The sequence below is a fragment of the Equus quagga genome, chromosome 12 (genome assembly GCF_021613505.1).
Source record: "Equus quagga isolate Etosha38 chromosome 12, UCLA_HA_Equagga_1.0, whole genome shotgun sequence".
NCBI classification, from domain to species: Eukaryota; Metazoa; Chordata; class Mammalia; order Perissodactyla; family Equidae; genus Equus; species Equus quagga.
This window is the reverse complement of record NC_060278.1, coordinates 6,360,518-6,372,224: the sequence shown is the minus strand read 5'-3', so window position 1 is coordinate 6,372,224 and position 11,707 is coordinate 6,360,518. Positions and strand designations below refer to the sequence as shown.

The following is an 11,707-nucleotide window of genomic DNA, read 5'->3' as shown; positions in this document are numbered from 1 at the left end:
GCAGTGTTTCTTAGATATGACACTAAAAGCACAATGAGAGAAAAAATAGAGAAATTGCATTTCCTCAGAATCAACTTCCATGTTTCAAAAGACACCATCAAGAAAGTGAAATTCAACACACAGAATGGGATAAAATACTTGCGAATCATATATTGATAAGGGACTTATATCAGGAATATTTAAGAACTCTTAAAACAATAATAAAAAGACAAATAATCCAATTAAAAAATGGGCCAAGAATCTGAATAGACATTTCTCCAAAGAAAATGCACAAATGGGCAATAATCACATGAAGAGAGCTCAACATTCATCAGAGAAATGCAAATCAAAAGTGAGATATCATTTTACACCCATTATGATGGCTATTATTTAAAAAAACAAAACAGAAAATAAGTATTGGCAAGAATGTGCAGAAATTGGAACCCTCATGCACCACTAGTGGGAACGAAAATGGTGCAGCTGCTTTGGTAAATAGCCTGGCAGTTCCTCAAAAGATTAAACATAGAGCTACCATGTGACCCAGCACTTCCACTCCTAGGTATACACCTAAGAGAAGTGAGAACATATGTTCACACAAAAATTTATAGATGAATATTCATGCAGCATTATTTATAATAGCCAAAAGATGAAAACAACCCAAACATCCATTAACTAATGAATGGATAACCATATGTGGCATATCCATTGTTAAAAACAAGACAACAGCCCCCAAATGGAGTCACTTATGCCAAGCCTCACTTCACCAAACAGACTTAATTACAGTTTCGGCTCTCCCAGAAATGGAATCTTAAACAAGTCAATCAGGAGTCACCTGATCAGCACTGGTGAGGTAATCTGCATGATAGACCCCTGCTATCCCCTAAAGGAAAGTAACTTTGCAGTAACCAACCCTCTTTTTTGCCTAGTATAACTTCCTTGTTCCCATTTTCTTCTGCCTATAGAAGTCTTTCATTTTGTGCAGCTCCTCAGAGCTCCTTTCCATCTGCGAGATTAGGTGCTGCCCTATTCAAGTTGATTTTTGCTAAATAAACTCTTATAATTTTTAATATGCCTCAGTTTATCTTTTAGCATCATACAATGGATTATTATTTGGCCGTGGAGGAATGAAGTACTGAGAGATACTACAACGTGGATGAATCTTGAAACCATTATACTCTTCCAAGTGGAAGAAGCCAGTCACAGAAAACTACATATTGCATGTTTCCATCTCTATGAAATGTCTGAAATAGGCAATTCCATAGAGACAGAAAGCAGATAAGTGGTTATTTAGGGCTAGGGGGAGTGTGGTGATTGAGGGCTGATAGCTAACGGGCACAAGGTTTCTTTTGGAGGTGATGAAAATGTTCTAAAAATGTGGTGATTGTTGCAGAACTTTGTGAATATACTAAAAACCATTGAATGGTACACCTAAAGGGGTGAATTGTTTAGTATATGAATTAAATCTCAATAAAATTGTTACCAAAAAAAGTGAAAAGGACACTCTACCAGACAAGCTAGGTTTAACTCCCATTTCTGCCCCTGACTGGCTGTGTCATTTTAGGAACGTCATTTAACCTCTGTATGCCTTAGTCTTCCCATAAATAAATGGAGATAACAATAGTTCCTACCTCACAGGGCTGTTGTAAGGATTAACAGTCAATACATGTCAAGCACTTAGAACAGTGTCTGGTAAAGAAAAAATGCTGTCATTTATGATACTTGGGATACTTGATTCCCAAGTTAGCGCTCCTTCCTCGTGATCTTGCTCTCTGGTTCTATTTTCATGACTCTGAAACAGTAGGCGACTCATTCTCTTGGGGCCTTGTTTTAAAGAACTGTGGGAGACGGGAAACAAAGCACATCTGAAAGCTCAGCCATCTCGGTCCAGGCCTTAACACAATTTCTTCTTTTAAAGCGAACGTCTTTCGCCTATTTTGACCCTCTAGGCTGCCCATTCTTTTTGCCTCGGCGCGCATGCGCAGAAGCGGAATGCCCTTTCGTCTCTCGCGCTTCTGCTCCATTGACAATGGCGGCTCTCGGCGTGGGTCTGTTGACTCTGTTACCCGTGTGTGCTCGGAGAAGTCCAGTCCTGCGTCCTATCCACAGGCTTCTCAGTCGTCCAGGAACTGTGGCCGCAGACGTAAGGAGAGAAGAGCAGTCGTCGGGGAGCGTGGAGACAGGTGATGGCGCCCCGTCCTCGGTTGCTCTGTAGCCCCGGCCCACAGCGGGCTAGGGAAGGGGGAAGAGAGGGCGAACGCGTGGCGTCAGGAAACGGCCGTGGAACCTTTGGCAATAGGGTGAGGCTGTGTCCCGTCCTCCTCCCATCTCCCTAGGGGAACCCAGGGCCGCCTCCGTTGCTCGAGTGGTGGGATGTGTGACGTTTCTTTCTCCGAGACTCCTGTGCTCGGTAATGAGGTCGTTTAAACCTCTGTGAATTCCAGGTCAAGAACACCGTTTGCTAGTATTTTACAACTTGGCGAAATAATGTTCCCAGTAATGACAGTGATGGCACGTACCAGTCGGTTGCTTCATCATTCCCAATTGTATCTGATTTTGATTCTCACAGTTTGCTGATGGAGATCGACTATAGTGAAGCCTTGATGAGTAACCAGGATTCCTGGCTCCCTAATGTGGGGCTCTGCCTATGAAATTTAGCCGTCTGCTTTATTCTTTTGGCCATTTCGAGCAAGATCAGCGTGGTAACAGATCTGCACCCACTAGAACAGGCTGTTGTCCTGCACGCGTTCTGAATTTATATTCTTGTGCGTTGAGAAGCTCTCTAGTAGCCAACCCGTCTTGTGACCCAAGAGTTGTGTGTACGTTGTTTACAGTTGTTAAAACAATCTAGCAGAAATGTATCGCTGTCTCCGTCTTACAGATGTGCACAGAGGCTCCAAGAGCTGACTTGTGCAGGGTCATATAGCTGAGTTAATTTAGACTTCGAGTCGAGCAGTTAAACAAAAGAAAATGTGTTGATTTCTACCATTTCTTGAGCTATAGTTTTAAGAAATGAAATTATTTCTGGGAACAGTTCTAAAGTAGGCTGAACAAGTAAAGTATTTTACCCTAAAGTAAATGATGGGATTGCTCCCCTCATCAGACTGCGTCAAAGACTCGTATTGACAGTGAGAAGTGTTACTTAATATGACATTTCATTGAAATGCTGATTGGATTGTATTTAGTAGAAGCTGATTCTGTTAAAAATTCTTCAGTAACTCTGAAAATTTGAGTAAGGATTCTGCCAAAGACACTATTGTAATTTAACATCTGTACAGTGGTTTAAATTTGAGAGTATTTTCAAATGCTCTTTGAGAAATAAAACTCTGTAAAGAAGGTATGGAAGGAATTATTATTACTCCATTTTATGAATGAGGAAACAGACTACTCCATGTGGCTAGTTCAGACTTACCCAGCTATTCAGTAGCAAAGAAGAATAAAACCTTCTGATTCCAAGGCAATCCTTTTCACTTAGTACAGCTTTGTTGTTTTTCTTAGGAAATGTGCTTCATTTTGTATCATTAGGGTCATTTAACTGACTAAATATCCATGGGCTCTTGTGGGGCATAACAAGTAAGAAAATCCTCATCTGAATTTCTTTTCCATTTCTTTTCCGTTTTTAAAAAGAGAAGAAGGCAAGTACACCTTATAGTCACATGGAAGCATATAATTTTATAATTGGAACTTGAGAAATATCCAGTTCAATTTTTCACTCAGCGTGAGAACTCAGTGCCAAAACATTCCTATTAACCTTTTCTGGTAACAAGAAACACGCTGTTTTGTAAATCAGCCAGTTCAGTTTTTGGTCAGGCTCTAATGGGTGAAAAATGTTTGTAATGAACTAAAATATGCTAATTTCCATTTCCACGTTGGTCTTAATTTTGACATAGCTTTCATGTGAGTAGTGGAAAGAACCTTAATTTAAGAGTAAGAATATGTAATGTGTTATTCAGGACTCTTTTGGGTGCAGGCGACAGAAACTAACTGAAATTAGCATAAGCAGAAAAGGGAGGATATACCAACCCCTGTAGCTGGACTCCAGAAAGAGACATAGCTGCTTTAAGGTAGACTGGATGGATGTGGTCAGTGTGAGGTATTCTCCTCCTCATCTATTGTTCAGTGGCCTCATTCTCTGAGATTCTTCTCCACGGTGGTGTTGGTGGACGCATGGCCACCAGCAGCTCTGTGTTCACTGCTTGCAGCTCTCTCCAAAGGGAAGAGTGAAATAATCTTTGACCTGAATTTGAAAAATTCTAAGAAAGAGCTTTTGATTGATCACACTCCCACCCTTTAGACCAAGAGGAGTTATTCAAAACAGTGTGATAATCCTGGCCTGTCTAGTAGGGTGAGGGTGAGTGTGATACTAGAGTCGCTGTGTTGACAGATCCACCACAGCCGCACAGTGGTCTACCCCCAGGGCCCTGCTGTTCCCAGAACAAGGAGGCCGTGCCAGGCATCCAGACAACAGTGACCGCTGCAGGTTTGAGTCTGTCATAAGATATTAGCACTTACTAGTTTTTCCTCTTAACTGTGTGTCATTTGTAGATTTGATAAGCCTTTTGTGAGATGATAAACTTAAACTGCCTGAACTTTTTGTCCCCTCCTTCACAACCTTGTCATGTCTACATTGTGCTTACCTACTGTTGTTCAAGGCCAGAGCTGTTAAAGCTTTAGGTGCTACCTCTCCCATTTTCTCAGGCACGCTGCCCCATCTTTTATCGACCTTCTCTATCTCAATCTCTGCTCCAGTCCCTGCTCTTCCCCAGTAATCCAGCTGTAGGATATACTTGCATAAAAGTGCCAAGACAATGTATACAGATGACGTTGCGTTATTGTTTGTAATAGTGAAGAAAGGGAAACCGTCTACATATCTATCAGTAGAGGATTGGCTAAACTATGGTAAATATACAAGAATACTTAAACAATTATTTTTAAAATGAGGTAAATATATATCTACTGATATGGGAAGATATCCCCAATGTATTACATTTTTAAAAGCATATTACAGCCTAGAATGTATGGTATAATTTTGATTGTGTAAAAAATGTTTATGGAGACATACAAATGTATATGTTTAGGTATGACTTGAACATTTCTGGAAAGGTAAGTACCGGGCTTAATGATCTGCTGTCATTAGAGGGAGAGGCCTGGGGGAGGATTTATACTCCTACTTAATGAAATTTCACAGTTTGACTTTACTTTCCCAACAAGCAGTTGGACGTCAGTCTAGACTCAGTAAAATCGGAAACAAGAATATATAGGTGGTAATTACAGCTGGAAAAGTGAAAGCCTGTATCATAAAAAAGATGGAAATAGTTGGAAGGACTGTCAGTAGACTGAGATCAAAGTAAATCAGAACAGTCCCTGTCCTCAATATGGAAGGGAGAGATTCGTCCATATCGTGAAATAAGTACACCACCGTGAATTACATTCTTTCATAGATGTTGAAGTAAGGCAATACAGAGGTGGAAGAGAGTCTCCTGTGGAGAGGCAGAAGTCTGCACAGACCTGAGTAAGATTTGGAGGATGAATGGGAGTTTGCAGGCAGAAAATGAGAAGGTGGGCATTGCAGCCTGAGAGGAGGAGACACTGAAAGTTCATAGTGTGAGTGATAGTCCTGTGTGGGTAGACTGCCATCAGTCAACAGTGCAAAAGGAGGCAATGGTAGAAATTCACATTGAAGAGCAGAGATGGACCAAGATGCCAGTACCTATACCCATGCTGTGGATTGGGAAGCTGTTGAAGGGGTTTAAGCAGAGAAGTCAAAGAATGAGACTTTAAAAAAAAGATTATAAAGATTACTTTGGCAGCAATGTAGAGATTGACCTGAGAAGGACAAGATTAGAGTGAATGAGACCAGTTTAGGAATTAGGCTGTTGTGGTGATACAGGCCTGAAATAAGAGATTGATGTTAAGGAATTGGCATCCAGAATAGAGATGAGAACACGTATTTAAGAGATGTGTTTTCAGCATTTTGTACAGTGAGTGTAGGAAAGATAGTAAGTGTCTGATAATTGTTAGAAACGTGGAGTAGGTCAAGGCTGAGAGTTCTCTTTTGTGCCATTGGACAATGGACTTGCCTGTAGGTCAGTGCTAATGAGCCGAGTTTAGGGGTCAGCCAACTCTTAACTGTCATTAGCCCACATTTCTCTGTCTTGTCTATGAGAATGTCTTGGAGTTTGCTGAAATCAAGGTACAGTGTGTTTTCAGTATGTCCTTGATCCCTTAGTTTTTTAACCTTTCGAAAGAAAATGAAGCTAAAAGCCCCTGCTGATTTCCATGCATCAGTTACATTTTCTATTCTATTTAATCTCTTTGGAATTTTGTTGGGGGTATTTATATCACATGTGGTGGTTTATAATCCCTGGAATCTACCATTCCAGACTTTCAGAAGAAGCACTTTTAAGCCACTCAACTAGAAGTTAAATATCTTGGAGGAAAACTGAGTTGCTAAGATTTGGTGGCTTTAATGTTCTTAGAACTTGAATGCTTTTCTTTTTTCTTATAGTTTACTTGCTGATCTCTCCTTTGCAGCCAGTGGATTGTTAATATTTAATTATTGACTATCATAGCTCCTGTTTTCATTTCCTGAGATTGTAAAATTCCTAACCCCTGGAGTGGTTTTTTTTTTAAAATTTTTATTGAGTTAATGATAGTTTACAATCTTGTGAAATTTCAGTTGTACATTATTGTTTGTCAGTCATGTTGTAGGTGCACCCCTTCACCCTTTGTGCCCACCCCACACCCCCCCTTTCCCCTGGTAGCCACTAATCTGTTCTCTTTGTCTACATTTTTAAATCCTGGAGTGGTTTTTAATGAAAGCAAAAAATTACTCTTTATTTCTTTAGTAAAATTGTCCATGAGCTCTTTATGGGCAGCAACTAGATTTTAAATTCTTTGATTTCCCTGTGATACAGAGCACATGATAGTTGGTAACTCATTGTTAATTGTTTGAGCCAGATCAAGACCCTTGACAGAAGAACTATAGTAACTTAGTTAAATACATTAAACTTCTAAACTCCTTGTCTGTTTATACTCAGGCTTGTAATAATTTCTTTTAGGCTTTGAAATGTTATAGCTTGCACAGATTTTGTATGTGTGTGTTTGTGGGAGTGTTAAATGAGTGATTTTAGTTTCCTAGTTTTGCTTTTAAAATTTGGTGGAGCGCTCTCTCGTTAGCACTGTTTGTTGAATATAGTAATCAGAACAGAGAAAGCGGGCAGTTTTAGTGATAGTCACAAGAGAATGGTGAAATGAAAATTGAAAGTGTGTAGCTTCACCCTTAGAAAGGAAGAGAAGAAAGAAGATGAGATTAGGATAAAGTGGTTTAGTCACATTTAATATCTTTATACACCTTATCAAAATATTCTTTAGGTCTTATCAAAATATTCTTTAATTTTACGTGTGTGGGTATGTTGGAAACATTTTTATCTCATTCATAGGCTCTGAAGACCAAACTCCCAAAAAGAGGTTCTCTGAGGTGCAGAAAGAAAGACGAGAACAGGCACAGCGGACTGTTTTAATACATTGCCCAAGTAAAATCAGTGAAAAAAAGTTTCTCAAATATTTATCCCAACATGGACCTATTCATAATCATTTCTTCTATGAAAGCTTTGTAAGTATGTGAAAAACAATCTACCTTAACATTCGTGCTTTTTTTTAAAGTTGTTTTTTACTCTTGCCTCTTTGCAATATGATAAAGTTAGATTCTCTTTTGACACCCTACATCTTTCCTTATTTTCCTTCCTAAATTTCTTTAATGAGGGTTTTTTTTGACCTGAGAACAGAAATCCTTACAGGAGTATTACAGAATTACAAGGTGTTTATAACTGAATGATTCTATTATTTGAATACTTTAAATAGTCCTCTTATCTTAGGGAGAAGGGCCAGTGGGAGGGGGTCTTTGTTTTGTCTTTTAATTTTCTGTTTCACCTTTCTTTTCAGCGTCTCTTGACTAATAGCACTTTAGAGTGGTCCTTTTCTTAATTTGCTTATAATGATTACAACCAGTGCCCATGTTAGAAGCTTATCGTTTGTGAATTTTAAAAATTAATGTTTTTCATGTTATGATAATCGCTCTGAAATATGAACTGAAATACCATGTAGGATGTATCATTGTGAAACGTGTTCTGTTTGTCTCATGTTCTTGGTGTAGGGGCTTTATGCTGTTGTGGAGTTTTGTCAGAAGGAGAGTGTGGCTTCGCTGCAGAGTGTGACTCGTACCCCGGGCCTGGGCACGGAGGCTGCCATTCCGTTCCGGTCACGGTGCTTCAGTTTGAAGCTGAGGAGTCCCTCAGGCCAGCCCTCGGAGCCGGCGCGTGTGCCGTGTAACAGTCAGTCGCCTCCCTCAAGCAAGAAGCTTTTTGAATTACTCTGTTATGCAGAAAGTGTAAGTTTATAGGTGTACTTCCCCAACTTTAAGAAATATGTGTGCGTGATATGATTTATTGGAAGTTCTTATGATTAAATATGCAAACAACAGAATACATTGAGTGAAAAATGAAAGGAATCCTTCCCCACTCCCTGCCCTCACCCCGTTTGTACTGCTCGGGATAACCACGTTCTTCCAAAGCTGTTTGGGCCTTTGGACTATGTGTGTTTTCTTTCTCTAGTCAACATAATGACAGACAGTTGTACACAGCATTCTTCTATGAATTTTAAAATATCTTATTTCTCATTTTATCTCTTCTTTCTGCTCTTATAATGTTTGTATTAGTTTTGGTTTTTCTCAGACTTGTCAGAGGTTTAGCTGGTTTAGTAGTCCTTTCAAAGAATCAGTTCATGGTTTTATTAAAGTGTTATTTTTTGGTTTGATTTTCTAATTTTTAAATTTTTACTTCTAATCTTTTATATTTTGTTTTTCTTGAGTTGAATGCTTAGTTCACTTATTTTCAAATATGGACATTTGAGGCTATGATTTTTATTCTAAATATTCAACTCCAATACACAGCTTCAAAATGTCATCATTTTAACACCAGTGTTCTGGTGAGTATACAGAATTGTTAGTCTAAGGGACTGAGAAATCTTGGGCCTCGTTACTTGAAGCATTGCTTATTTCTACTGTTTTTGCCTTTAACTTGGTTCCTTTCTCTCCCCAACTTCATTTAAATGTCCAGCTTTATGGTGGTTTTGACCTCCTTTTCTGGAGCATTTTACTACTTGCATTTTCCTAAAACAACACTTTATACTCATTGCCTAAGAAAAGTAGTAGTTTTAATTCTAGCCAACTTCTGTTTTGCTAGTTTCATCTTTCCTCAGTGTTTTTTAAAGGATGTTTTTAAAAATCCACTTTTAAGGCTGAAGAAAAAAAGATTGCATATTTTTAAGGTGGGTCTCCAAAGCCGTCGAATGTCTAGAAGTAAAGTGACGATTATTTTCTATGACCTGTACATTTTCTCTGTTTTGTTGCTTTTGTTTCGGCCAGCTAGATAGATGATCAGCTGGACACCCTCTTGAAGGCATCCCAGCTGACGGAGGAGAACACCAGGCTGCGCTACCTCACCTGCTCCCTTATTGAAGACGTGGCGGGCGCCTATTTTCCAGACTGTGCCGTCAGGCCCTTCGGCTCTTCGGTGAACAGTTTTGGGAAATTAGGATGTGATTTGGACATGTTTTTGGATCTAGATGAAATAGGAAAATTCAGCGCTCACAAGGTAATTGTATTTCTTTAGATCACTAAAATTGAGTTGTTAGAAAAATAAAGGAAATCTTCTGACTTAATAAAATTATAACTGTTGATTTCTAAACTTAGTAAACAGTGCCGTTAAAGAGTATGGTCCATTTGATATTGGTTCTCCAGAACTGTAAATTCTTCCTTTGTATTGGCCTAACTTGTGATTATTTTTTGTGAATATCCTATACATTTGCAGTAAAATGGTTGTTCTTTTCAGGAGTTCAGAAGGTTTTTGGTTAGTCCAAGTTAGTTACTGTGTTATTCAGATTATCCGTATATTAACTAAGTGTTTTATCTGTGTGAGCTAGTTACTGAAAAATTTAAAAATCTCATGATTTTTAGTTTTGTTAATTTCTCCTTTGAATTCTTTGGATTTTTGCATTTTTCAAAGGCCATGTTAGCTACTTATAGCTATATGGGTATATGATTATTATATCTTCTAATTGGGTTGTTCATTTATATTAAGTTATGTTCTTCATCTCTGTAAATGCTTGTCCTTAAATTCTTTTTTGTTTGTTAAGGTGGTCACTTGTTATTTGCCTCACGTATCTTTTTTTTTTTTTAATTTTTAAAAAATTTTTTCTTTTTTTTAAAGATTGGCACCTGAACTGACAGCTGTTGCCAATCTTTTTTTTTTTTTCCTGCTTTATCTCCCCAAATCCCCCCTGGTACATAGTTATGTATCTTAGTTGCAGGTCCTTCTAGTTGTGGCATGTCATATTTCTTCTATATCTGTATTTTCAGCCTTTACGTGTATTGTTACATTTTGCATATATCTCTTATAAATAGCAGATCACTGATTCATGTGCTTTTACTCTAGTCTGTGAGTCTTTTAGTTGCATGTATTTATTTATTATTACTGATAATTTTTTCATTCACTTCTCCTGTCTTATTTTTTATTTCCTATTTTCTTTGCTTTTTGTTCCCTTCTTTCCTTCCTCCTATGTGGGTAATGGTTTCTTTATTCCTGCCCTTTCCTCCCTCCCTTTTTTCCTCTTAATAGTTTAAAAATTATTCCATTTATGTTCTTATTAACATGCATGTCTAACCAAGTAAAAATTGATATCTCTACCATCCTCTCGAACAATATAAGGATGCTTTCATGTAGTTACAACTTTGAAAGGGCTTCTGTGTTTTTATAAAATGTTAGGTTTTTATGACTCTGTCGTTTTTTTTTTTTTTTTTGCTTTTTTGGTAAGGAAGATTGAGCCTGAGCTAACATCTGTTGCAAATTTTCCTTTTTTTTTTCCCCCTCTCCCCAAAGCCCCAGTACATAGTTCTGTATCCTAGTTGTACATCCTTCTAGTTCTTCTATGTAGGATGCCACCACAGCATGGCGTGATGAGCATTGTGTGGGTCCACGCTCAGGATGTGAACCAGCAAACCCAGGGCACCGAAGCGGAGTGCATGAACTTAACCACTAAGCCACTGGGCTGGCCTGACTCTGTCTTTTTTAATGTATTTCAAACTACTGCATGTGAATGTCCAGTTGATACTTCAAACTTAACATTTCGACTACAAAACTTATCTTCATCTTCTTGCAAATTTTTTTGTTTTTATTAAAGTTCTTATGTATGTTTCACGTTAGTGACATTTTAGCTTTCCTGACATTTGCTATCTTTTTTAGCTGTTTGTCAGTATGTTTTGTGTCTGTGCCTTCATGACCTCCTCAAAGCTGTAGTCACACAGTCCCTTGCAACCTCTCACTTAGGTTGTTGTAACAGCTTCCTGCTTTCTGCTGATCCCTTGTGCCGCGCGCGCCTTGATATTCCCACCTTCAGTCCGTGCTTGAGTTACCCTAAAACAAGGGTCAGACCTTCTCACAGACTTAGAATGCTTCTTCTCTTTAGTGTAGTATTGAAGTGCTCTGTCTCTTAAGTAATTTTAGTGATCATTTCTCATTGTATATCTTTATACATCGAGTTTTCCCATCACATTATTTAATTACCAAATTCGAAGGGAGTTGTAGAATATGAATACTGACCAAACAATTGCTCTGTCCCTTCTGTGAGGAGGGCTCTTTCCCTCCTTTTACCGGCTGTCATTCCGAAGCAGCTT

At 38.5% G+C, this 11,707-nt stretch overlaps 1 protein-coding gene across 1 annotated transcript in view; it reads left to right on the top strand.

The window, feature by feature from the left end:
- Window positions 1–1,988: 1,988 nt before the first annotated feature.
- Window positions 1,989–11,707, top strand: part of MTPAP (mitochondrial poly(A) polymerase) — a 31,219-nt gene continuing 21,500 nt past the window's right edge. The window contains exons 1-4 of the mRNA XM_046679881.1: window positions 1,989–2,159; window positions 7,419–7,591; window positions 8,132–8,365; window positions 9,405–9,629. Coding sequence (XP_046535837.1) covers window positions 2,006–2,159; window positions 7,419–7,591; window positions 8,132–8,365; window positions 9,405–9,629 — 786 coding nt within the window. The 5' untranslated portion in view covers window positions 1,989–2,005. The remainder of the gene's footprint in view (window positions 2,160–7,418; window positions 7,592–8,131; window positions 8,366–9,404; window positions 9,630–11,707) is intronic.